This window comes from Prinia subflava, chromosome 5 (assembly GCF_021018805.1).
Source record: "Prinia subflava isolate CZ2003 ecotype Zambia chromosome 5, Cam_Psub_1.2, whole genome shotgun sequence".
NCBI lineage: Eukaryota > Metazoa > Chordata > Aves > Passeriformes > Cisticolidae > Prinia > Prinia subflava.
The window spans coordinates 24,870,739-24,897,579 of NC_086251.1; the positions used below are offsets into that span (position 1 = coordinate 24,870,739).

At 42.2% G+C, this 26,841-nt stretch overlaps 1 protein-coding gene across 3 annotated transcripts in view; it reads left to right on the forward strand.

The window, feature by feature from the left end:
• AMBRA1 (autophagy and beclin 1 regulator 1) overlaps positions 1 to 26,841 on the forward strand; it is a 127,369-nt gene that overhangs the window by 95,811 nt on the left and 4,717 nt on the right. For all 3 annotated transcript variants that reach the window (XM_063398468.1, XM_063398469.1, XM_063398470.1), the window contains 3 exons: positions 3,208 to 3,347; positions 19,644 to 19,736; positions 21,267 to 21,460. In XM_063398468.1, coding sequence (XP_063254538.1) covers positions 3,208 to 3,347; positions 19,644 to 19,736; positions 21,267 to 21,460 — 427 coding nt within the window. The remainder of the gene's footprint in view (positions 1 to 3,207; positions 3,348 to 19,643; positions 19,737 to 21,266; positions 21,461 to 26,841) is intronic.

Below are 26,841 nucleotides of genomic sequence, written 5' to 3' on the forward strand. Positions count from 1 at the left end.
GTTGTTTTCTCTTGGTATGAGTTGCCTTTTGTATGGAAGTTTAACTACCTAGACAGTTTTGGTTTTTCCTAGAGGAAGACTTTTTACCTTCCTTACATCCCCTGAACTCAAGGAGAGATGGATTCCTTGAAATGATAGGAGACTGCTGGAATCTCTGGCAAACTGTGGAGAGATCACCGGAGACAGAGTTTTCTACAAATATAACTACAGGTCAAGCAACTGTTCTGTGTAATCAGGATGGATTATAAGGCCCTAAAGGGAAGGAGTAGGACCTATCATGTATACTGAAATGATGTTTATATGTCATTGTTGTTGCAAGAAGAGAACAGTTTGCTATACTTGTTACCTGTTAGGGTTTAAGCTTTCGTAGGTATGTTCTGAAGCTCACACTCCTCATACTTCACCGTGTTTGTAGTTAGAGAAACATACCATTCAAAACTCTGTTTCAGAAGAGCATCTGGACATACAGGCAGCTGCCCACTTTGTAAAATGCTGAACTGCCACATTTGATGGTGTGGCTATGTATTATTAAATTGGTAGTAGAGTGATGCTAAGAGCAAGGTTGACATTGATTATGGTGAAGAGCATGGAAGCTTTCTGTGACTGCTGATGGTGATTATGGGCTGATAACGTGTGGTACAATGTGATATCTCCTAACCAAAAGTGCCACACTATTGAAAATGAGCTCTCTGGAAACTCTAATAGAGTATGCTGGGCACCTTAAAGCTCAGTCACTGTACTTTTACACTGTCACTGTTTCTAAACTGATTCCTGAACCCTTGGCCATCAACATGGCTGTTACACGTGGCCTGCAATTAATCTGCGGACCAGCCCTAAAGAAAAGAAACTCTTGAATTATCAACTTAATGTATTTGTATGGTTAATTTTAAGAGTTTGAGGGTTGGCAGTAATCACTTGACCTAGAAGCTGGAGAGTTGTACTTATGTAGGATTCCTGTAGTAACCTGAGTATTTTTCCTAGAAATTCAGAAGTACAAACCCTGAACAATCCACAGCAAACGGGTGTGGTCAGTCTGTGGTATGTTTCCAGGCTGGCTACTTTGGTTGAAATATCTCAGTATCTTTTTATAAGATTTAGCAATCAAAACAAGACAAAAGAAAAAAATCCAAAAGGAATTAGCTGTGACCTATGGCAAATAATGCTTCCTGGCAGACTTCTGACTTTCTTTGACGAGAAGGACCTGATGATGTTGAAGGAACTTGAAATTTTTTCCACTCTGTGTGTAGAGTAGGGGGTCTTGCTAATGGATGCAATTGCAACAGACAGTCTGTATGACTGCATCAGATTGATTAGCTGGGTCCTGGTTACTGCTGCGAGTGGTGATTATGCCAGTACAGCTGCTTTCTCTTTTTATATACTAATTACCACACGCATGGATGTCATCACCCTTAACACTGCATGGAGCTGTCCCATTAGCGTGGGAGTGGGAAGCAGCAGGGGAGGGGAGCTCTTCAGTGTGACAAGCTGTTTAGAATTGAATGGAGTGGAATGATGAAGCAACTATTCTGATGCAGAATTTTAAAGCTAACTTGTCTTCGAGATTCAGCCCTCAGCCAGCACTTGCAGGTTGTCAAAACCAGACTCATGTCCTTGGAGGAGCATTTTTCATGGAGTGCTGTTTACTTCAAAGCAGTAAAAGCAGTGAAGCTCAGCTGTAGCCAGCAGGTCTCCTGCCTTGGTGTAGCTGGTTACGGAGCATGTGGGACAAGAGCTGTGCAAGCTGACCTGCCAGTTGAGAGAGCTTGCTGCTAGCTCAGGAAGGTGATGGCTTCCTGTGATGTGACAAAGCCATTCTCAGTAGAAGAGAAACTGTTTTTGACTTTCCTAAGAAGGATGTGATGGAAGACCCTTGCAGTCTTGAGAGATTCAGAATGCTTATTTTATGAATTCATGCTCCTGGTTCCAGCAGATCACTCCCTTTCCCCTCCTTCCTCCTTCTCTTCCAAATCCAGTCTTCTCATCTGAGAGTGCACCCTAATCTCCTTGGTAACAGGTGTTAACATCTGGTTCCCCCCTACTTCTGTTTCTCCCCTTGCCCTTCCCTCCCTGCTGCCTCAGCAAGCAAGGCAGGGCAGGGGAATGGGACTGATGTGACAGAGATGGGTAAGACCTGGCTAAACCCTAAAGACCTGTTCCTTCTGCCCAAGTGCTTCTCTGAATACACTGAGTTGATAGCCAAGGCAAAGATGGTGTCCAGCATCTGCCATACAGAGAAATCTTTTTTTTTCCTCTAATGTGACCTCCTCAGAGGAGCAGTTAAATTTGTTACTGGTGATGGGAAATAATGTAGCTATATTGTTTTGCTCTGACTTACTTTGTGTGCATATAGGATGCGCAGGATGAAGGTCCTGGCAAGATAGGCAGTGAGCAACAGAGCTATGGAGTAAAATGTCCCCAGTTTGTTGTGATAGCTGATAAGTCTCATCCTAATGGCTTCTAATTATTTACTTCAAGTCACCTCAGAAGTGCAGTTGTGGTTCATGTGCATTTCCATCTACATTTATCCTGTTGTTCCAGCATACCATCATTCCCTTCCCTGCTTACTGGTTCACCACCATCCCCTTTCCTGTGGCGTCTGGAGGAAAGGTTTTGTGATGGTTGGATGCTTGCCCACTAGGAAATCTAATGAAAACCTATCTTTCACCTTGGATTTATCCATTTGAAAATCCAGATTTAAAGTCTATATTACTTGCAGTGATGACAGTTTACTAGCTAAATTTCTGCAGAAATTCTCTTAATGATTTGGTCTTGTAAATGCAGTTTTTGGTCCTACCCTTCCAAAGTCCTGATACTTTAAAGGCCCAGTATACTGAAGCATCTTGTCCTTGTCTATTCTAGGTAGCCAAACTCACTCATTACTGCTTTTCCTATTTCCCATGCCTTTGTTTTTATGATTTCCATGTGTCATATTTTTGGGCTAAATAGATTGTTGTCAGTATACCCAGTTCTGGTTGCTGGATACTTCACAGCTGTGTGCCAGTCAGCCTATTACAGATTTAAGGGCACATGTATGTGCGTTTCTAACAGCTGCTTATTCTCACTGCTGATTTTAGTGGTTTCTTGCAACATCCTGCAAAGTGACATGTCTCTGTGGCCATCTGTGTTGCTGCAGAGAAATTTGTTTGAGCTTCCTTGGCTCCCCTGCTTTGTATTGTCCTGTCAAGTAATCTCCTGTTATTGTTCCAGAGAGTTTTCAACGTTCTGTACCCAATGCCTGCTGACCAGAGAAGACACGTCAGCATTAACTCTGCTCGCTGGCTGCCTGAGCCGGGCCTGGGATTGGCGTATGGCACCAACAAAGGGGACCTGGTGATTTGCCGACCAGAGTAAGTGCTTGCTTTACATGGAGACCATACATGGAGATAAAAACTGCTTTAGCCATTCTGTTCTCAGGGTAGTGGGGATAACGCGTCTTTCCTTGTCCTCGAGGGATCCATAAACCCCAATTTCTAATACTTCTTTTGGACTGCTACAGTGTTTACCTGAGCTCTTAAAATCAGTATTTGTTTTGCTGATGGTAAACTTCAGAGTGTGTTTGAAGTGCATCTCGTTAGCTCGTGTTATTTCCAATGTCTTACTAGGATTTCTGGATCCTTTATTTGACTAGTGCAGTGTCTTTCAGCCTCTCTGGATTTATAGACTTCTAAAGGTTTACAGTGACAGGAAATTTGAGTTAGCAATATGCTTGCTTTCCAGGACCTCTTGAAGACCACCAAACAGATTGAAAGTTGCTGACCTAGAATTATCAAACACTTTTTACAGTATTCAAGCAAGAGATTCTATGAACTGCAAAGATCTTTGTCATGATTGTGAGCAAGCCAGTGAGCTGTTTTGGTATCCTCACTTAAAGCCCAGTGGTGTGACATGTACATTTCAGTTCTCTTTAATTTGTATAGAGCTGTGAAAGGTGTAACGGCCTCTTTGTAAGCTTACAATTCAACACAAGCTAATTTAATTGTTGTCTGACACAGGTGATAACAGTGACACATCACTTTCAGTGTTCTTGGGAGTGTCTGCATCATACTTTGTTGAAACCCTTCTCTTCATTATGTTGTCCAAGTGTTCTTTTGGAACCACGTTTCTTTTATGCTGCAGGGACACTTCAGGGGTTTCTCTGCTTTCTCTGTTATTTCCTCGTACCTTGGTATTCTGTTGGGTTGTGCTTCACATGTTGAAGTTCCTTGGAACTTAAAAGCTGGCAGCTAGAAACTTGCAGCACTGCTGGTGATCATACCACATGCAGGTGGACTCCATCTGTTGCGCCATGGCATCAGGCATGTGGTGCTTGAGGAGAGTTATACTGTCAGTTTAGAATCACTAGCTTAAATCAGAATAAATATATACAATTGTAACAGTGACTAGTTCATCCTTCTGGTGAAGCCTGTGGTTGGAACTCAGATTGGACCAGTTTTGGTAGTACAGAATGGCAGTGCTTTTCAAACAGCCCTCTTGTTCTCTTGAACATAATCTCTCAACAAGGTCTTATTTATACATGAAGTTCTACAAGATACTGTTACAGAATAAGCTATAATCACTCTCTCGAGATAAGTGGCTTTCTTTAAGAACAGTTGCTGTATTTTCCAAGCAGAAGAATTATTCAAGAATAATGAGAATTATTCTAAGAGATTTTCAGTATAGAAAAATGGTTAAGATTTAGTCTGCTGATTATGGTTCATGAGATGAACTTGGATGAGAACCCAGGGACATGAAGTCTCCCTTAGGGTGGATTCTTTGATTGAGTGCTGCAGAGTCAACCTTGATCTGGCTATCCTGGCTTCACACACCCCACATTACATTTCCAGTCCAGTGCTTGCTCCAGAGCTGAGTGGCATGCCTCTTCTTGGCACCTCACTAATTAAAGAGTCAATATGAACACTTTCATGGTATGGTGTGGGAGCACAGCCAGCCCTTCTGCAACATCTGTGAAAAACCTTCTTAACTCACCATGTTAATTATGCACAGTTCCAACAAAAATAGGTGTTTTGTATGTGAACATGAAACAAGGTGGCTATATAGGTGGGAGATTTATTGGGGGGTTGACAAAAGTGCTTCAGCAGGTTTCCTACTGGTGGGTTGGAGTGATTGATGCTTCTGGCGATAATTGTAAACATCACATGGACTGGTGGGGTCTTTCCGGAGCAGGACACCTGATGTGTTCTGTTCTCAATTGCACCATTTTATAGACCAACAACAGTCAAGAGTGACTTGTAAACCTCAGCATGAAGGTAGATACTCACTGAGCTGTATAATTTGCTTTGAGACACTAACCTCAGAACACAAAGGTGAGTGAGGCTCTATCAGAGTAGAAGTGGCTTGCAGCTGTGGTGTCTATTCCAGATCTACTTGAACAGATCCTTAGAGAAAGGAAAAGTCCTGACATGTGGATGCTATCTCAGTAGTTCTTGGCTTAATAAACTTGGTTTGAGATTGGTATGTGTATTGATTTTAACTTGAGAAGTGAGGGAGAAAAATGAAAAATATTTGTGTGGTTTCCATACACAGTAGTGCAGTGGAAGACAAATACTAAATGCAGGATTCAGCCATTGATAGAGTACTACTGTATGGAGGATAGTGAAGCAAACAGCGGAAAACACTGTACTGCTGGAACCCCTCTACTGTGCTAATTTGGCAAAGAAAACTATGGTCAGTAGCAAACAACAGGGTTTATTGTAATTCCCTGGGTCTTAATTCCCATATACAATGGAGGCATTTGAAACCAAGTAGTACCGGAATCATATAAACAGATTGAAATAGCAGCTGTTCCTCAAATAGAGGATTTAAATTAGTAGACTGGAAGTACAAGCTGACAAAAACCAAAAAAACCCAAAAAAACAAAAAAAAACCCAAAAAAACAAAAACAAACAAAAAAAAAACACACAAAACCCACTACAAATAAAAACAAAAAAACCAAAACAAAACCATAACTTGAAGCTCCATGGACTTGTGATGGGATGCTATACCAGTAGTCCTCCCAGAGTTCAAAAGAAACACTAGTTAAAAATGGAAATGGTGAGGTCATATTATGTTGGCAGTCCATAATTGTAATCTCAGAACACAATTTTACAGGGTATATTTTGAAGGTAAATAAAAAAAAACCATGGGAAGTGGGATTGAATAAACTGTGAGTTGACTAAAGTGGAGTACAGTAGGTTGTGAGAATTCCTTGAGAATTTTATGTTTTTATTTATAATTAAATGGTCAGCCAAGGATTTTCTCCAAGTCTAACATATCTGTGGTTTAGTAAGGCAGTTCCTGTACTGGAACTACAATAAATCTGGTTCATTTCCAAAGAACTAGAACAATATCAGGTAAAGAGTGAGTGAAGTCCTGGCTAAAGGAAAAAATACAAAGTTATTGACATCTGGACTCTGTGAAAAAAAGAGATCATTGGACTTCTCAAAAAAACAGTTCTGGAACTGGTTGATTAATACTATTTACACTAATGGCTGGTAAGGGTACACTGCATAAATTTGCTGAGGATGTGACATTAGCTTTGTCATTGCAGAGAAAAATTAAAGTATTGCAAAGGAATTGGATTGCTGTGAAAGTGGAGCTATAGAAATGAGAACTTAACAGTACAAAGTGCACTTAGTGACTAATTACACTGAGTTCAGTAGATAAAATGATGGAGGAGGAGAAAGACCTGAGGTTTTCGTTGATTATAGGTGATTAAGCCATCAATATATAAGGCTGTAAGAAAAAAAAATAGTTCTAGGATGAGATACAAGATGCATAACAGCAGAGATGGCAAAATATTAATATGGGTGTAGAAGAAGCTAGATATATAAGCTGGAATAGTTTAAAATTTGCCTTTTAACTGGCACAGTAGCTTAAGAGTGCTTGATAGTGGGATCAGGGGAACATTTTATCTAAGAAAATCTGCAATGTGGAGTCTTTATCAGGGCTAGAAAGGAAAGATAAGGAGGGGGTTATATAGCCTTCTATGAATATCTAAGAAGGGAGAACTATTTAAATATATTATCACAGAATGGGCAAGGTTGAAAGAGACCATTTGAAGTCATCTAGTCCAACCTCTGGTCAAGCAGCATCCCTTAGAGCACATAACTCAGGATAGTGACCAGAGGGCTTTTTTAATATCTCCAGGGAAGGAGGCAGTGAAATCTCACTGAGCAACCTGTTCCAGTGGTCAGTCACCTGGACAGTAAAGAAGTCCTTCCTCTTGTTTTGGTGGAACTTTGTGTTCTGATTTTTGCCCATTGCTTCTTGGCCTGTTGGTCAGCACTGTTAAGAAAAGCCTGGCTCCTTCCTCTTGAGACCCTCTCTTCAGTCCCCTAGTCATCAGTGTAGCCCTCCACTGGACCTGCTCCAGGAGCTCCATGTCTCTCTTGTCCTGAGAAGTCCAGAACTGGACACAGCTCCTGATTTGGCCTCACCATGGCTGGGTAGAGGGGCAGGGTCACCTCCCTTGACCTGTCACGAGCTGTTACAGCTCTTCTTAGTACAGCCCAGGATTCCATTGGCCTTCTTGGCCTCAAGGGCACTGCTGGCTCATGGATGGTTTGTCCACCAGGAGCCCCATGTGCTTTGCCACAGAGCTGCATTCCAGCAGATCAGCCTGTGCTAGTGCAGGTTCTCAGGTTCAGGACCTGCACATGCCTTGTTTTGAATTTCAGTCAGTTCTTCACTGCCCATCTCTTGTTCCTCTCAAGGTCCTTCTGAATGGCAGCCCAGCACTCAGGGATATTGGTCATCCCAGCTTTCTATCACCACTGAACTTGCTGAGGAGGCATCTGCCCCTTCATCCAAGTCATTGATGAATAAATTAAACAATACTGGGCCCAGCATTAGGCCTTAGGGGACACCACTAGTTACAGGACTCCATGTGACCCTCTGAGACCTGTCATTCAGCCACCTCAATCCACTACTGCGTCCTCTCATCCATCCTGCAGGTCCCATTTGCCTATGAGGATGTCATGGGAGACAGTGTTACAAGGCTTGCTGAAGTCCAGGTAGACAACATCCACTGCTCTTCCCTCATCTGTCTAACCAGTACTTCCACTGTAGGAGGCAATCATGTTGGTTAAGAGTGATTTCCCTTTGGTGAATCCAACACCAATATAAATGAAAATATTTCAGCTGTCATCCAGGTGAACGTGTGGCCACTTGGCTGCTTCAGTACTGGGATAATGGGGCTAGCAGTTTGGAACTAGATACATAAATATATATATATGGTTTTTTAACAGAGAGCAAAGAGGCATAAATTGACTATGACTAGGTTCTGACTGCAGATTCGAGGAAGGTGGCAACCAGGTGATTTCTGCAATAGCTTGTACAGCTATCGGTTGGGTGGGTGCAAAAGACTCAACTGTTTGGAAATGCAGCTCAGCTTGCAGACACAAGTGTATGACTTGAATACTTGTGACTGAGGGTGGGACTGAACTGCTGAGCCATGAGGCAGGTTTTGGTATTTTAAACCCAAGGTTCCCATCTCAACAGGTGTTGACAAGTTGGCTCTCAGAGCTGTTATGTTCTAGGTAGGTGAGAGCAGGTCTGTATGACCTGTTAAAAATTGTGTATTTTACCCTCTGAATCTAAGTCTTTGAGGAATGGTCTGTGTCGAAAAACCCAAGGGATTGGATTCCTGAGTGACAATAACCCAGCTTTTAGAAATAACTTCTTCTGCAAGTGACCAACAGGAGAAACTATTTACTTTTCACAAGTCTGATCTTGGAGCTGGAGCAAGAGGACTCAAGTCTGTGCTTCACAGACAAATCCTGCTGATAAGGGAGTGTTGGCTCAGATGTGATTTGGAAACAGGTTGCACTCTTTTATGAGGTTGTGACAGCCATTTTCTTTTCCGAGGGTATAGTAGCTCACTCTTATCAAGGCTGCAAACTGGTAGACTTGCATACACATTAGATTATGAGTCTGCTGTTTCCTTGCACATGGCTTCACATTAACTCATGGTGATCTGTGCTTTTTGGATTTAAGATGAGTTTGTGTTCAGTCCAAAAGTGTGGTATTGGAAGGCTCTCAGACTGCCATGTTTTCAAGGATGGGCACCACTGAGCTAAATCCAGACACTAAATTGATAACAGTGATACTCAGTGGAAGAGCCGTGTCAGATATAAGCAGGAATCCCTTTAGGCATACCATGTGAGGTGTAATGGGGTCCATTTAGGAGTGAAGTGAACTACTGTGTACTCCTCAGCTGTGGCCTGGAGGTCTATCACGGGAAATGATCACGGGAATTCACACAGAGCAGTGTGAATTCCCCCCACTCCTCTGTTGTCCTGCTGCACACTGACTTTTCTACATGGCTGCTAGTGCTTTTTTAGCCTCCTCAGTAATGTTTTTCCCTTGCTACATTTTACTTAATCATCCTTTGTAACTGTGAGCAGTAACAATCTTCAGTAAAGTTTTGTGCATCTTTCTTGACTCTGCATGCTTGTAGGTTTGATTCAGTTTCTGAATCTTTGGGTTTGCATCATGGAATGAAATCTTCTGTGTCTGGTTTATATGGTAGAAACACATATGTACTGAATGCACACACCTCTACTGAATTACAAAGGAATTTGATTCTTAATGCTCATAACCTTTCCTATCCTGTCACATCCCAACAAGAGCTTTCCCCTTCAGCAGCATCCCTGGTGGGGTGTCTCAAACATGAACTGTCTTGCAAACATAAACAGGTGAGACCAAAAGTGGTGAGGAGCAGACTGCATGCTGCCCTTTGCTGTCTGCTTGTGGAGGATCACCATGGGAGAAAGGCAGGGCATCCAAATATCAATTGTTTGTTGTTTCATCTTGAGTATCCTTTGCCCTGTGCTCAGGAGCAGGCTCTGGAAGTGTTCAGTGCTCACATGCTTTTGCAAATACTATTCTAGAAACCTCACTGTTCTGAGAAAACTTCAAGCTCTTGTAGCACCTTGTCTAAGGCTAACTTTTTAATGCAGGCATCCACAAGAGAGGAAGGATTTCTTTAGCAGTCAGAGCCTCTGGTAATGGAATTCATATACCCCTGAAGATGCATCTGGTTCAGAGGCAGCATCCCTTAGATTTCTCTCATTGGGAAGTAGGTGTGGAGAGTCTCAAACTGATTCAGTGCTATTCAGTGTGCATATTTTAATTCTTTGGGGTGAGATCTGCCTCTAACATGAAATTATTCCAGGAAAATTCTCTTTATGATAAATTCCTATGCTTTGCAAGCGATCACTGCATTTATCTGTCTGTGCCAATTTTTTTTTTTTTTTTTCTCTGAGGTTGGCATATCCTCCCATCTACTGATAGGGACAATGTGTCTACATCTAGCTATCAGCATTGGTAAAGAGATGGTAATCTATGCAGCTGCCTGGCACGTCATGTCTCGCCGCTGGCTGGCTGCATTCCTCAGGCTCTGCTGCCTCCAGCCATGGTGCCCCCAGCAGCATGAGAACTTCCTTTGCCTCTTAGGAATGGAGGATGGAGTAAACAAGGAGACAGAAGGAGGAGCTGTCTTCCTTCATGTGTAACCGGGGGGTGTTAGCAACCCTGCATAGGGAGTGTTCTCACAACTCTTAACTGGGGTTGCTGGAGGTACTGTTTATGTCTGAGCCGTCCCTGCAAGTGGCCTTTTGAAAGGCAGCATCTGCACTGGTTCTTTAACAAGGAAATGAATGCCTGTGTTGGGCTTCTGCTGCCTGTTAACCACAAGATACATTGAATTGTCTAAATGAGGATAAAAGATGCTTTTGATTGATAAAAGGACTGAAAAGGAGGAAAGATGGCAAATTTTGCACTATAGATATAGATAGATATAGTACGGCATCCTGCAAGCCATACATTTGGATTTTACTCTTCATGCATTTAAGAAAAAAACTAAATTAATTATTTCCAAATTCTGCACAGAAGCCTAGGTAACCTCAGTGCCAAGAGGGTTGGTCATTGCAGTTGCAGAAGTAGAATGCTAATGTGAAGGCTTGAAACAGTATTTCCATTCTGATACCGTTTTTTATTATTTTTCCCTTTTTGTATGTGAATGGGATATCTAGGATGACTGATGGCATTAAGTGAAAGTTGCCCTCATAAAATTCCACTTAATATTCTATGATTCCTAAAGATAAATTTTGAAAGCTGCTTTAAATCTTCAGTTATTAACAAGTTCATTTGTCCAATTCTTTAAGATATGCTGTAGCACTGACTACTTAGTGACATTTATTTCCCACCATGAGAAAGGGAACTTCGTACAGAACTCTGTGTTAAGAAATGGTAGCCTGGTATTTACCAGTTTGTGCTGCATTGCTGGCCATCTGCAGGTCCTAACTCGTTCTCAGTTTCAGCAGCACTCTTCGTAAGAGCACGGCTATGTGCTGTAAAAACCATTACCAAATGCTTCACTTCCATCTATTCAGATCACACCTGCCACCTTTTCTTCCTGTACTTTTTTCTAATTCTGTCTTCAAAAGCAGTTAAATTTCATGCAAGCAATTATTTTACTAACTGCCTACTGCATGTGGCTCACTCTTTCATTGTTTCAATATATCTTCTTTTTTCTATTTGTTATATTATTCTCTTTAAGGATAAAAGTTACACTTAGAAGACAATAATAGTCAGTTTTAAGTAAGGCTTTCTTTTTGAAGAATGCTGCTAAGTTGACTTTTTTGCCCTTTTGTCATTTCCTCTTTTTTTTTGGTAATGTATTAAAAAACAGGTGCGAATGACTCAAAAAAGTTAACTTTTAAAAAAAGTTTCTAAATGAGTGCAACTAGCTGCTATGTCTGGCATATTTCTTACTCCCTAATTGCACAAGTACCCTTGGATATTTCATAAGTGGAGACTTCAGAGAAGAGAGTTCAATATCTTGTCCACTTTGAAACATCATTGATTTTTGTCGTTAGCCTCACAAACGAGTAGATCTTTTTTCATTCTAATACCATTTTCCTCATGCTTATTTTTAGAATGTCTTTTCCTTTGCTTGCAGCACGAGTTCTCCGGCTGTCTTATAACCTTTCTTTTCTCCACGGATCTATACTAGACCTTCCTTGTTCACTTGTTTACTTCCTTGGCTTTCCAATAAGATTTTCTTTAATTTTCCAATCTTTAATCCATATTATTTGGGGAGTTTTATTTGGTGTCCCTTATGCCTATTTTTTTCCATCAGGACTCTGCTGATGAATCCAGCTAGCAAATAAAACAACCAATTCTTTTTTGTTTTCATTTTCTTTCCTAATTTTAAATCCTTCTGCAAATGGTCTTAACTTCATGTCTACAAACTGCGAGTAATTGAAGTAATAATTGCAGTTTGGGGTCCTTGATGATTTTTTTCTTTTCTTCCTTTTTTTTTTTTCTGGAGGTGGTTTCCCCTGTATGCTAAACAGAGTACTTTTTAGTTGGGTAATTTCTAAGCTGCTGAAGATTATAAATATAAAAGTTTGCTTGCCCTGTGGATCTCACTGAGATTTGACCAAACCAAGATCTTGGTTCTGGAGCTTGGCAGCTTTGTGTGTGCACATACCAGTGTTCTATTAAAAATAAGCATTTGCTATGCTTACTAATTTTAAACATTTATTTTGACGTTGCTTTCTCCTGTTCTAGATGCATTTTTCTGGTTTAGTTTGCTGGTGTAATATCTACAAAACAAGCCTCCTTCATAATGTTAGTTTCTGCTAAAACAATAATGAAATTTCAAGTATGACTGAAGAGTGACTTTGGCTCTGAACAATTTTAGCAGTTTAAGATGTTTTAAGGCCTTAGAAGGTGAAAACAATTTGCACTCCTCCAAAGACTCCTAACATCCTAAATTGTCTAAGCCACAGGAAGAACTGATAGATAATAAACAGCCTAAGATATTCTGAGGGTTCAAAGCTTATTTGGAGTGTAGTCTGCCTTAATCACTTTAAGCAGTTAACAAGCCTTTAGGTTTTTAGAGGACTTAAGCAAGTTATCCATCTTTAGAGCTGCGTGTATGATAATATCAAGCTGAACTGTGCTTGTTTGAAGACCTGGAATCTGAAGTTCTGGAATCTGTTCTTTACCTTCCAGAGGTGTCCCTACCGGGTACTTGGTGTGGTTGGAGCCAGATACAGAGGATACCATGGTATACTGGCAAGATATAGTGAGAAGAAAATCAGTGAAAATTCAGGAAATTCTTATTTGGTCTATTTCTGCCTTGTTTATTCCAGGCTATTTGGCCTGGGTGCTGTGCTCTTTTTCTCATAAACATGATACAAGCTACAACTTCCTGTGTCACGCTGTATGTAAGCACAGTCTGTTTACATGACAGTAATATAAAAAATTTTTGAGCAAATCTCTTTTTAAAACTGTTTTGGCAGAAGAATGAAGGCTGTCTGAGAGGGACTTTCCTTGTCCTAATTCTCAACACAGACTTTTTTTGTGCAGCCTTGCATTCCTTAAGGACAGCACTCTCAACCTCAATATTTGTACTTGAGTCCCAAGACAATCAAACATCCACACTTTCATACTAAGCTCTTTCCTTTTCGCTCTGTCATTGTCTTAGTGCTTAATTTCCATTTGTTACTCCTGTTGAATGTGTTGGAAGACTGATTCTTAATTGAAGACTTCTCCCATGGAATGTAAGACAAATTCCTCTTAATGCTTTCTGGTGGTGTGTCATCCTTTTCAAATTATTTTATGGCTCTGCTTATCTTCTACATGCAAACTCTAGGTAGGTTGCAAATGCTGACTCCTGGAAGTCACTTTGTTTTTAGCTACAGTGGTTCTGTAGATCAGAAGAAACGATCCTATTTACATTATTTTTATTGTATTAATCTGTATTTTCTTTCACTCCCTCTTCTTTCTCTCTGAAGTATCTACCAGCTTAGCAGATTCATGACTCTCTTCCTTAGCTGAGATACCAAAATTTTGTTCAGGGAAGATGGCTGTTAGGAGTGTGCCTTCTATCTAAATCTTATCCACTGGCCACAAGATCATGAACTGGATCCAGCCTTAGGTGTCCACTGATAGGCAAAGCAAACATGTATGTGTTTACATTGTTGAGACAGAAGAGCTACTGAACTAGCTACTGGTACCACCAGCTTTTCAGGGCTGACCACATATAAATGGTGTAAATTTGAATACAGCATCTTCAAAAATCCTAACATGTAACCTGACTGGCAGGACTGCACAATCAAATGAACAGGACCAGTCGTTTTGCAAAGTGTTCCAAGCTGAGCTGGCACCCTCCCTGAAGCAGGCACACAGCTACCAGCTGCACCAAGCTGCTTGCTGTCCTGCTTCTGCAGCACCTTGGACAAATCAAGTCGGTGTCGGTATATTTCTGCATGGTTGCTGGTTTTCACACAGGAAAAACTTGCAGGATTCTAGAAAATTAGTGGGTTGTATCAGTGTGAGGAGTAAAAATGAGGTTGCTCTTAGATGCATCATTCATCTCAATGTGATGAACAGGATGATGTCATACATCATTTAAATATCTGTGGTTGTCAATCACAAACTGCAGATCTTGTGTTCCTTGCATTCCTGTACTCGATCCCGTGCCCTTCCCCTGGCTAGTTACACACGGGCTGGCGCCAGTGAAGCTGCCACCTCTTCTTGGTCAGAGGGAGTTACTGCCCTGCAGAATTACTCCAGAAATCCTGTTTGCTGGTTCCATACAGTTTGCACTGCAGCCAGTTCTACTTGGATTTGTCTCTGCACGTGGTTCATTGCCTGCACAGAAAGCTAAATATTTATGAAGTAGGGCGTTAGAAATTATTGTTTTCCTATCCAGGCAGCTGCTGGGAGTGCCAAACTTTGCCTTGTACTAACAATACCGTTGCATAGCTAATCATGGGAGCTAGGGGTGGGCTTGCTGTGCTGATCATCACCACCCTGGCAGAGGAGATAATGAGCTGCTGACAAGGATGCATCTGGAATCTGGCCAGCATAGCATTGCACTGCACTGCACGAGATACTGCGTGCTACTCCTTCCTTCCCAAACCAGGACAACAGAGTCCTGTTCCTTAGCATAGTGCCACCTTGCTCTCTTGTAGCTCACTCTGTTTCCTTGATACAGTTTGAATGGCTTAAGAAGAACAAGTTTACACAAAGGGAAGAAAGCATGTCTTGGGAAACTCAAGTTCTTTGTAAACTAATCTGGTTTTGTATGCTTGCATTTAGTGATCGGGAATGGACAGTGTATTTGAGAAATCAGCTTTAAGGAGTATTTTCTTTTGTGGTGGAAGCAAACTTGGCAGCATGAAAATCGGGTGCATGCATGGCATCACTGTGCAGCTTCCTTTCTGTGTTGGGTTTGCCACAGTCTTCATTCTGGTAATGAGGCTGTGCTGATATGGTATTTTTAGATGAGATTGCAGACAGCAATGTTGTAATCAAAATTTAATTCGGTACTATAGCAAACAAGTGGGCTGCTGTTAGGCCTCTCCTTGTGGCAGGATTTGAAGGAGGAGAGCAGTGCATTTGCTCATTGCTGCTGCCTTCTTCAGATTTCACTTAAATCATCCCCTGATGCAAATTATGGGTTGTTTTGTCTTGCTGTCATGCTCCAGAGCTGTATTGTTATGGTAGAGTTGGGGAATTTTCATCCTAATCCCTCCTTCCCTTCAACTCCCAGTTTTGGATATGCCAGCGGGGGTTTTACCCAGATGTCTGAGCCTGTGCTGACCTGTGCTTTGTCAGTTTACCCTTCAAATACTGGTTAACCAAATGCAGTAAATTGTATTTCAGCTCTCTTGTCATTTGTTAATAATGTTGTCATTAATTCCTAGTACTTGGTCCTAGTTTCTTCCTGGAGGCATAACTGAGCTGTGTAGGTAATATCTCTGTGTAGAGGGAGAGGCTTGCTAAGTTGTTAGCTCTTGGTACTTAACAGGCTCCACTCTGAATCCTTATTTGACTTTCAGCAAAGCCTGCAAGTCTGTGCCCTTCATCCTCTCCAAGCTCGTTAATAATGTGAGCTGGACACAAGCGTGAAGGAAAAGTCCATCTTAGAACAGATCCCTGCTGGGAAATCCAGGCTGTGAGCAGCTCTGCATATAACAAAGCTAATGGAAATTTCCAGGGAGGGCTTAGAGAGCTTAGTGACAGCCATAAAAGGGAAGAAAGTAAGAACTTGACTAAGTGGACTTCACTGTCCATGACTGACACAGTGCAGAGAATTGCAATTTTTCACCCTAAAGCCCTGGGCAACAAATGTCCTTTTTACTGCATCCACATCCAAGTGGCTCCATGCTACACAGAGCTTCTACCTAATGCCTTGAAAAATGTAAAGTGCTTCTAGCATTTCTATGTCTAGAGTTTGATGAAGCAAAAGTTAAATGCTTACATTACCTGAAAAATATTCATTTCTCCAGTGTAAGATCTGCTTCTTTGGAATGAATCGTCAGGCCTTGATTTGCAAATCTCCTGGGAAACGTACTGTGAAAGGCTGCTCATTTACAAAATTCAAGCAGTATTTTGCAATGAGAGCTAAAAAACCTTCAGGCTTTCTGGAAAGGGAGATTGCACTGTTTTAAATAGGTGTGGCTAAACCAAAGCAAGTCTTCAGCCTAATTGAAAATCTGATTTAAACTAAGGTAATTGTGGTTGTCACACAGATCTTGTGTACTGAAGTTGGTTTAAGGTGTGATTTTGTGAAAGTTTCTGATGCAAGCATGGTGTTAAAACTGGCATTTAGCTCACACAATAGCATTATTTCTTTGATGACATTTTGATTCATTAGGAAGAGAAATTACCATCTTCATATAAAAGGTGCCCAATGAGTGCCCTTTGTTAAGTGCAAGTGTATGCTCTCCTCATTGTATCTTAATGCAGTTTGAAACATCTCTTCTGTAGGCTCAATCAATCATTTAAAGGCTGGAAAACCTAATCAGGGGCAATGTTGATACTGATCTTAGGGCTGTGAAGAGACCAATGTGGATTCCAGCTCAGAGATACACAGATGAACATTAAAGAGGACAAAGATGGTGCTGAGGGCCTTATGGCTTTTGCAAGAGGTAGAGTTGGGAAAGGGTAAGTTGTGTAGCTGGTTGAAGGAAGAGACTGCTGGAAGGTTGCAGTGAAATGGTTGCTGCTGCGGGGAGTGCCCGCTGTTTATTCTGAGCCACTTCTTTTACCCAGCAGGGAGACACACTTAGACCAACAAAACAGCCAGGTTAAAGTGCTGCTGAGAATATTGAACTCCTGTCGTGACCAAGTGTAGTGACCTTGGCTTAAGCCAAGGTTCCCCAAGTCAGCAGCAGGAGCAGTGGCACCATCTGCTGCAGGTCCTCCTTCTAGGGAAGGAAGGCAAAGCCCTTGACTCTCTGGCAGTAGAGGAATAGCTAATAGAACCCTGGCAACAAAGCTCAGTTGATAAATGGAAGTGTTTAAAACCAATATGAAAAGTTACGCATTAAATTTAATGCCTGTTGATTTTGCCATATGCAAAGTGACTGCATGGAGTTAGAGTGGACTTTGCTGTCCAACAACCCCACTGTACCATAGCGAGACTCTGTAGAATAGGCAGGAGCATGGTCAGGATCTTTTCATCTGCTGTACTGCGTGTCAGCTTGGTACCATGGTGCTTTTGTAGAAGTAAAATTGATCCACTCAAAGAAGTATGTGTGCAGGAGCTGGACTTTCTGTGTAGTAGAGGAAGACAGTGTTTGGGGGAAGAGAGGAAATATGGTATTGCCAGCTCATATCTTGTCCTGGGGGAAAGCTTTGTGGTCTTCTGGTTTCTTGTCTTGGGAGCTGGCAAGCTGGCAAAGACAAGGCACACATTGGCAAGGAATACCAATCATGTATGTAGCTGTGGGGGACCATACATGTTCTTTGGGAATCATGAAGACGTGTGGAGGAAGAGGGAGAAGATCACAGGTCGGCTCAGCTCTGTTGTGTAATAGCTTGTGTAGATACCAAGCACACTAGACTTTTTATGGAAGTTTTGACTACGAGGTCAGAAAGTCTCTCTTGCCTAGGAACTGTGCTACTTTGCAGACAGCAAAGTGTGACAGCCAAGCCTCAGCCAGTATATTAGACAGGGGACAGAGCAGCCAGAGGGACTGGCACAGTTTTAGTGACAAATTACCATCTGTCAGTAAACTCAGAAACCTTTGTCAACTGGCATCTCACTGGCAGCTGCTTTCTTGGGATATAATGCAGCACAGGAGTAGCTCAGCACAAAAAATAAAAAAGCAATGGCTGATTACTTCTTGTAGCTTCCATGTGTGATTTTGTTGACCTAATTTTGTTCATCTCTCACCTGGGTCCTAACCTGGGGTGCTGTCATCCTGGCAGCCTAGCCCCAGGCCTCCAGTACACACTGCTTTCCCATTGCGGCATGTCTGACCTGCAGCATTCTCTAAGCTGGGGCTCTTGCCAGTTCTGCTGAGGCATCTTGTTACAGGACAATAATTGTATATGTATGTTGTGTATATGTACATAAAACATCTCATTTTGCCTGAGCCTTACCCATCTACCAACTATTTGCCATGAATCCTTCGTTCAGATTATGGGACTACCCCTAGTTCTGAGATTGTCTGCAGGGTGATGGAAGTCCAGCTCTTAAGACACAGTTCCCTGGTGTCTACACAGGTCTTATTTTATTGGTTTGTTTTTGGGTTTTTTTTCCCCCACTTTCCTTGCTGTGACCTCTGCACAGCACTGCTAACTCTCCACCCAGTGCAATTAGGTGTGTACAGTCCATCATACACAACACCATTTCAAAACTTGGAGGCCAGCTCATACAGGCTGTCAGCAGGGTGTGGCAAAACACTCTAGTAAGTGCCTTCCATGGTAATGCAGCCCAGAGTGCTCCTGAAGGTGGAACACAGCAGTAGGTGGGAGATCTCTGTGCTGCCTTGGACAGCATAGTGAGTGCCCATCCTGTGACATTTCTGTGTGGCACAGAGTAAGCTGGATTCCCTCTCACCCTCTTAGTGGGATGCGTACTTGCAGCATTCTGGTGGTTTCGCTTCTGTGATTGCCTGTTGTCTTCAGCAGTGGTTGATAACCTTGTCTGTTCCTGTGAGTAGTAAGCCCTGATTTGGTGTATTTTTGGGGAGAATGCTCTGTGAGAGGTTTCCAGACTGTTGGCTGTTCCATTATACTTAGTAGCATTAGATGCAAAATTCAAGTTTAGACTTTTCAGACACACATGCTGTTGATGCAGTACAAGCTCTTCTGTGGAAACTTGTTAAAATATCCTCTACGTATGTCCTTGTTCCACAGTGGCTGTCAGTGAGAGGGATGTATAAAGATTATTTATAGGTAGAATTAGAATCATTTGCAAAGAAATTAAATGTTGAATAAGAGCAGAATCTTACTGACCATTACCTAGTGCAGGAAGTGCTTGCAGACACCACAGGGAGAATTGGCCTTTCCATTCCAATTCTTTGTTTAGTTACTTGGAGTTAGGGTAACCTGATTTTATACGCACAGTTGTATGTCTTCATTTCCTGAAAATTTCTCTGCTCCTGTTGCTGTGTCTTGGTGACAATACTGTATTGAAATGAATGGAATATTCCAGAGTAATCTGGTAATACAGCACTGTGTTTGCAACGTGGTTTATCATGATGAACCCTTTTAAAGAAAATGTGAAGTGAGCTAGAGCTGCAGTTTCTGTAGGGCAGGAATCAAATTCTTCGTGTTGTGGGGATGTAATGTGTGCTGGCTTGAACAGTGTTCTGTCATGCTAATATTTTTTCCTTCTTTGGCATTTTAAGAGCCTTAAACTCTGGAGTTGAGTACCACTGGGACCAGCTGAATGAGAATGTCTTCACTGTGCATTCCAGCAGCAGGAATACTGAGCGGCCCGGGTGAGTCTCCTGGGTGTTGGGTTAGAGAGACCTGACCCTTTCTGCTGTTTTTGTTAGATCTGAAAACGTCACTTCTTTGTTCCCTTACCACTGGCAGCTTTAAATATGCAATTTTCTGCCCCTTTGACATTGCTTAGTTGGGTCACCTGGCCTTCTTCCAGCAAGTGACATTCAGTGCCCAAAAGTGCCAGTGTTAGTAAAGCACATGTGTCATTCAGGGCCCCAGTAACAGCTGTGGGAAAAATGTGTGGGGATTGATGCATCAAAAACACCATGTAAAGCAAATGGCCTTTGGAGGGTAACTGAAGAACACGAGAGTTCACAGAGAAATGGGCAAATCTATGGTGCTGGCCTGGTGACTGATTTTCATCTTTTTAATTGCTGGTCATGGGACAGTTGTTTCTCAGTAATAGACTCTAAAAATCAAGCTAAAGCCCTTGATGTCCCTGTTGGCTATTTCAGCCTGTTCAGTGATGCACGTTGTTGCTCTAAACACAAGGGTGATGCTGCAGTCCATTGCTTCTTGCCATGGTGACAAGTATTCCTCCATAAGCCAGCTGTTCTCAGCTGTGTTTCTGAGTTGTGAGCTTCAGCATACCAAGGAAGTTGTGAGTCTGTTTACAGGCGAATGTCTGGGCTGCCCTACAGCCTTGGTCTGATTGTGAGTGAAAAGTAAGCAGTAGAGATTCCTTACACTGCTGTATGAGTGGATATTGCCACTACCAAAGTTTTTGACAGTACATACTCAATCTGGTATAGTGGCAGCTTGAAGGCAGAAATACTGGTCCAGAATGAACTAGCTCAAAGAGAGAGCAAAAGAAGTGTAGCAGATTTCAAAGCCTTATGAAAAAAACTTTGTGAATGAGGCAGTCTTTCCTTGAATCTCTTTACCATGCCAGCACTTACAGGTCAGTTTAGAAGAGAGCGTCGCTGCATTGTCAGGATTCAGCTGTAGCATCGTACACTTCAGCTGTTCGAGTCTGAGAAGCTAATGAGCCTTGAGGTGGTTCCTGTTGTTTGCTTTTGAGAACACAGGATTGCTCTTGTCTGACTGGAACAGGCAGAAATGCCTGCTGGAGTGCATTCATGTGTGACACTAACAATCTAGGAAGTCCAGGGGAGGAAAAGGGTACAGGCTACATCCATGGGAGTTAAAATGGCCCTGCTGTGCAGGTGGTTTTGTGTGTTTTTGTGCTTCTGCACTGCACATTGTGTTGCCTCCTCAACGCAGTGATTCCAAGACAGTTGTTCTGCAGGCTAAATAATGCTGCAGGGATATCTCTCTGTGCCTGTAAGGCACACTGCTTCTGTGGAAGAGTGAGTGGAATCTAAGACACTGTGGCTTAAAACTCAAGAGACCAGCGTGTGTAAATGAGTGCAGGTAACAATTCCTTTCATCCCCATCCTCGCAGTAGCAAGCAGGTGCCAGGTTGAAGTGGAGACAAGGAGAGCCTCACATTCATGTTTCAGTCTTGCTTGGGCATGTTGCCTCCAATAGTCCTGGTCTTACTTGTTTTTCTCTCATTTCAGAACCAGCAGAGCTACGTGGAGGACAGACAGAGACATGGGCCTGATGAATGCCATAGGCCTACAACCCCGAAATCCTCCCACCTCTGTGACATCACAGGGTACCCAGACCTTGGCACCTCAGCTACAGAATGCCGAGACTCAGACAGAGAGGGAGGTACAGGAGCAGGAATCCGCCTCTGCAGGGACTGGTGAAGGTAGGAGCGCTTACCTGGTGATTTAGGAATTTCCACATACATTCCACATCCTGTCAGTGCAGTTGGAGGCTCCTTTTTTCTCTTCAACAAAGCTTTCTCCAGCCTAAATTTTCAGTAGCCAGGCATAGATGATCAGGAGAGTGAATCTCTGGATATATGAATAAATAAATATAAATATGAATAATATGAAAAGTTGTCTTTTTCACGTGCTTTGAGAAAGGAAAATTAATTCTTCTCTAGATCATTGTGTCATTGTAGATTCAACTGTACTGCCTTCATTCCTCACAAATCTCCTGAACTCTTAACTATCAGTAAGGCTGAAAGCAGCTGAGTTACGATTTCTGCCTCTCTGTTAGAGTTCAGTGTGGTCCTCCAATTTATGCAAAAAGTCTGCAGGCTTCACAAGCTCATTTGGATACAAAATAAAAAATGCTGTAAGTCACTCCTCACAAAGCAGCTTTGAGAATTTTGTTTAGTTTGATTGATGAGATACGTGGCGAGTGCCCAGCTCAGCTCTACAAAAGTGTCTCTCATGGTTAGCAGTCCAGGAAAACTTACCAACATGTAAGGGGCTGGAAACAACTACCATGCAATTCCGGTATAATGATAAAGTCAGTGATCTGTTGAAAACGTGTTGATTTTTCCTGGCTTCTTGTCTCCATACTGTAACATTGTGCTTTCATTCAGCTCTGAAAGCTTGGTTAGGTAGGGGTTGGGCAGTATATACATAGCAAAGACAAGAGAAAATCAAGAAGATGGTTTTGGAGTTGTTGGTTCATGATGAACCTGCTTGGCTTTGGGAAGCAGCCCACAGTATGTCTGTTTGTGCCTGTGTGCCTGTTTGTTCTCTGTCACTCTGAAAGTTACTTTTTGGTATGTGACTCTTGCACAGTTTCTGCTGTGTAGTATCCAGCATGTGTGATACGGCTTTGTGTTTCTCTGATCTCAGCTCTTCTGTACAAGGTTAAGTGGGAAATTCCTGCCCGCTGGGGTTTCCGTCTGCTTATCTCAGCAGAGCTGAGATTAACCTCTCTGGAAGGTTAGTGCAATTGAGGGCGTGTGAACACGACTGGAGCACAGGCTGTCTGGACAAATGCTGAGCTCATGGGAACTGGTTCTTCCACTGCATGTGGTACAAGGCTGAGAACGTGGTACAGTGTGGGACCTTCTTACATCAAGGCTGTGATGGCTGATGCTGCAGGCTTTGGGAGTCTGTCAAACCAGGAGAGTTCTTCAGTGCTGCTTCTCCTCCTGCACTCATCTGACAGTTTCTTTATCTTGTTCCTTCTAACCTTTCAATTACCAGATCTAGATCATGGGTTTTAGCTAGACTGTTAATGAGATGGGGAAAGGGCTATTCTTTACCAGTGCCTTGGCAAGATATCTCTACAATGAAGCAAAACGTGTCACATTGGGAAGAAAAGGAATGTAAATAACAAGCCTAGGACAGGCACTTCTTTTCATCTCCCTTTCTTGCTTGGAAGATGATTGGCGAGTTCCACATGTGGTGTGATTTCCATCTCAGACATTGACTTACTACATGTTCCCTTGCAAATGGCCACAGCTGCAAAATGGGCTGTCACACTCCTGCCAGCTATATTAGGGCCTGCAGAACAAAGGAGTTACTGCAGTTTACACATGTGCACCAGAGATGAGCCAAGATGTTTTACCCTGTTGTTGGTCACTTCCTATGCCAGTTGCATCCTCAGTGGAAATTCCTGTGTAATGGCTCAAGAGTAACTTGAAACAGGGAACTGTGAAGACAATAATGGTCAGGAGCATGAAGGATCACAAAAATCAGTAGTAATCCATGAGAGAAGAATACTACAAAGACCTGACATGAAGCAGAAAGACAACACCTTAGCCAGGTACTTGTGGCAGCGGTGGTCTGGCTCATCTAAGTCTTTGTGCTTCACATTACACGTGAGCATTACTGGCTGCTTGTGACATTAAGCCAGCTGTCTTCCCAGCATCACCAACTCTTGTGATGCACGTCCAGTGTGTTCCAGCAGGTGAGATTAGGTGCTGTGGTGCTTTTCTGATGGCTAAATTGCCCACTATATTTACTCTGCCTGGTGGAAGGGAAGCTGTGTGTTTCCTAATAGCATAATCTAGACACAGGGGCAAAAAGGCAAAAAAAAAAAAAAAAAAAAGTGCTACCAGTAACTTGGGGTGTGACCCAGGGCAAATTATTAATCATCTACCAAATGGGAATAAATCTTCCCATAGTATGGCACACCAGGGGCTGTGGAGATTAATTAGTCTTTTGGATAGGGCTTTGAAGATGGAAATCATTATGTAAAGGCTTAGCAGCATTATCAGCAGCAGAATGGATAAATCAAGTGTGATTCTGAGTAATGTAAAGGAAAGTGGTTTAGTTATCACCTTGACATGAGAGGCAAAAAAGCCCAAACCAACCAACTGACGGACCAACCAAAAAAAACCCTCCTTGTGTGTTTAAAAAAAAAAAAAAAAGCAAAAAGAAAAAGGAAGGCTAATGCTACCCTGAGAGTGGGTTTCTGTCCTCTGTCCTATCAGCCCTGCTGTTGTGGGGAATTCTGGTGCAGGGCATTTCTTGCAGATATGTGCTTACTGTACCAAAAAAAAAAAAAAAAAAGGCAGAATTGCATCAGAAGTCTAATTAAGTTCTGTGCGGGTATAAATAGTTTCCTTTTCTCATGCAAAGCTCTGCGGGGACTTTGCTGCTCTGATTATCTTTCTACCTCCTTTGGAGGAATGAGTATATGATGACTTTATTAGAAGTGAATCCCTCTAATGTCTGAATCTTTCTGTTTTGCAGCAGTTAATAGCGGACTTGTGAACTCTGCTCCTACGCCACACATAAAGGAAAGGTAGTTAGAGTTGAGAGAAAACTAGGAGAGGTACCAAGAAATGCTTAAAACTGTGTTTGAGCTGTCTCCTGTTTTCTTTCAAGCTGACAGACATAGTGGAAATAGTGATAGTTGTAAGTTTGAGGCACCCTTAATTAGAAACAATCTGTTGGGCGTTATACTATGTTTTCCTTGCAAACAGACAGGCATGATGGGAGTGAGATCTGTATTCAGCTGGCAAATTGAATCTCACTTAAAACCTAACAAAAATTCCTAATGAGATTTAATGGCCCAAGGCTTTACCTTTAGAAATCGTAATTCCCGGTCCAGACTGGGTCAGGCTGTGGCTGCCACTTGTTCAGGCTGTTTGGAGTACAGTGCAAGGGGCAGTAACTACAGGGTCTGCAATTGTGCCAAAGCTGCTGCAGGGTGAGGGAGAGGGATCTCTGCAGAGCTGCAGGACACTTGTTTGATAGTGGGCCCATGCTGTCCTCTGGCTGTTGAGAGTATATCCATACATCTTTCAGGTACACCAGTTGTTAAAGAGAAAAAAACCCCACAAAAAACCAACAACAAACAACTGAAAAGCAAATGGCATCTCATTTTCTATCATCTGCGTTGTCTTCGGGGCTTAAAGTTCAGGTAGCTAGCTCAGTGCTTGTTGTGCAAGTAAGCACATGTTATGAGTTAGCCATCAGTGAAATTGTAGCCATCAGTGGATTGCTGCTTCACCTGTCTTTGGGGGAGCAACGTATTGACTACTGTCATGCCATAGACAGTTTTTAACTTGTTGGGTTGAAGTGTTTGTCAGCAGCCAGTACAAACTTCCATTAGTTCCAACTGCTTTCAGAGGTCACAGCAGATATATTTGAGAGGGAAGAGGGCTGTAAAATGAAGGATTGGATTTGTGAGACTCAGTCTGTTCAAACTGTTGGTAGTGAAAAGACAGCACGTGCAAGCAAAACTTTCCTGATATAAGTAAAGCCTCCTGAGGATGCCTGAGGAGCACTTAGAAGCAATCAGTGTGCCTGCATGTGATGTAACTTATTTAATCTGAGACATTAGGAATACGTGTCGAAGGGCTCCTTGGGCAGGAATATTCTGTCCCCAGCTGAGCCTCGTGAATGCTAACAAGAAGAAACATGTTGTTTTATGTTAGCTGAACACGTTCTTGCAATGCTGTTGTCAGATGTGATGTGACTTTTGTACAATTAGTGTGGAAATGGGAACTGGGACACCAGGGAACAGCTTCCAGATCTGCCTCTCATTCTCCAAGTGAAAACGTGGGTAGATCCCTTAGCCTTTCATCTGCCCATCCATCTGCATCCTATGTCCTATAGAAAATTTGGGTTCTCTTTAAAATCCTCTGAAAACCACTACCTAAAAAATAGACTTAGGTTCTAGAAGTATGTACTATGCAAGCCTTTACAGCGTGATCTACTCCAAGTACTTGGGTCTCTTGGGATTAAATTATGTGGGATACTTTAAAATTCTCATTACAAAAGTAAGTTTCACTCATATGAATAGCCAAGGTGAGATATTACTAAAAGAATTTTACAAGTTTAAATCAGTTGTGTCTTTTCTGAGTTCTGTGGAGTTGTTTGGATTAAATACCTCTGAAAGGAAGTGTGAACATATTTCTGGGCTTGGTTGAGAAGAAAAGTAACTAGTAGTATTTCTCGTGGCATTAAGGGAGATGTGATTATTCATAGCTGCTTATACTGTGGTGTGTCCCTCCCTTTTCTATTCTTATGCAAGAATTAATGTAAAAATGCTGATATTTTTATCTTTGAGCATCTGAATTAGTGGGTCAGCTCACACCTCAGAGCTATTATTTCATGTTCTCTGAAGACTTAGATATCTCTGCAGTGCTTACTGTTAGTTCTAATTTTGAAGGTTTGTTTGCAAACCAAGAGCAATGTCAGTATATTGCACAGATACAGGGGAGTCTGATCTCATCTTTGCTTCTGTGGACTTTGCATTTCATCAGAAGCGTGCTATCCATGCCCAGAGATACACAAGTTGTACTCCCTATAAGTACTTCAGAGTCCACTTCATTTAAAAGTGGAAATACCCTGCCTTATGCCCAATTCCATCAAAAGTTTGTAAGATGTTTTGCCTGCATAGATTTCTGTGCCAAATTCTTGTCTTACTGGAGTAGCATAGAAGACTTTTAAAAACAGATGCATTAGCTAGGGATTATTTAGTTAAATGTTTGAGACAGTCAGCTACATCGACAGAAATCCCCATGTCTTTGGGATAATTGCTCTCAAGAGTAATGTTTTGTTCTGTGTTTGGAAAAGATGGGAGTTTGGGCCTCTGGAAAGGTCACTCTGGTTACAGTAGAAAACATTTGTAGGAGCACAGCACTGCAGCAAGCTGTATGTGGTTTACAGCAGTGCTGTTGTTTTGGGTAAGTGCCTGTTTGCCCACCCTGAACCTTCACCAAATGGAAGTCAGCTTATTTCACTTACTCTGAGTACTAATGTAGTCTGCATTGGCAGCCTGGTGAAAGAATGTGTGTGGGAGTCACCAGGCAGTAGAAACGGG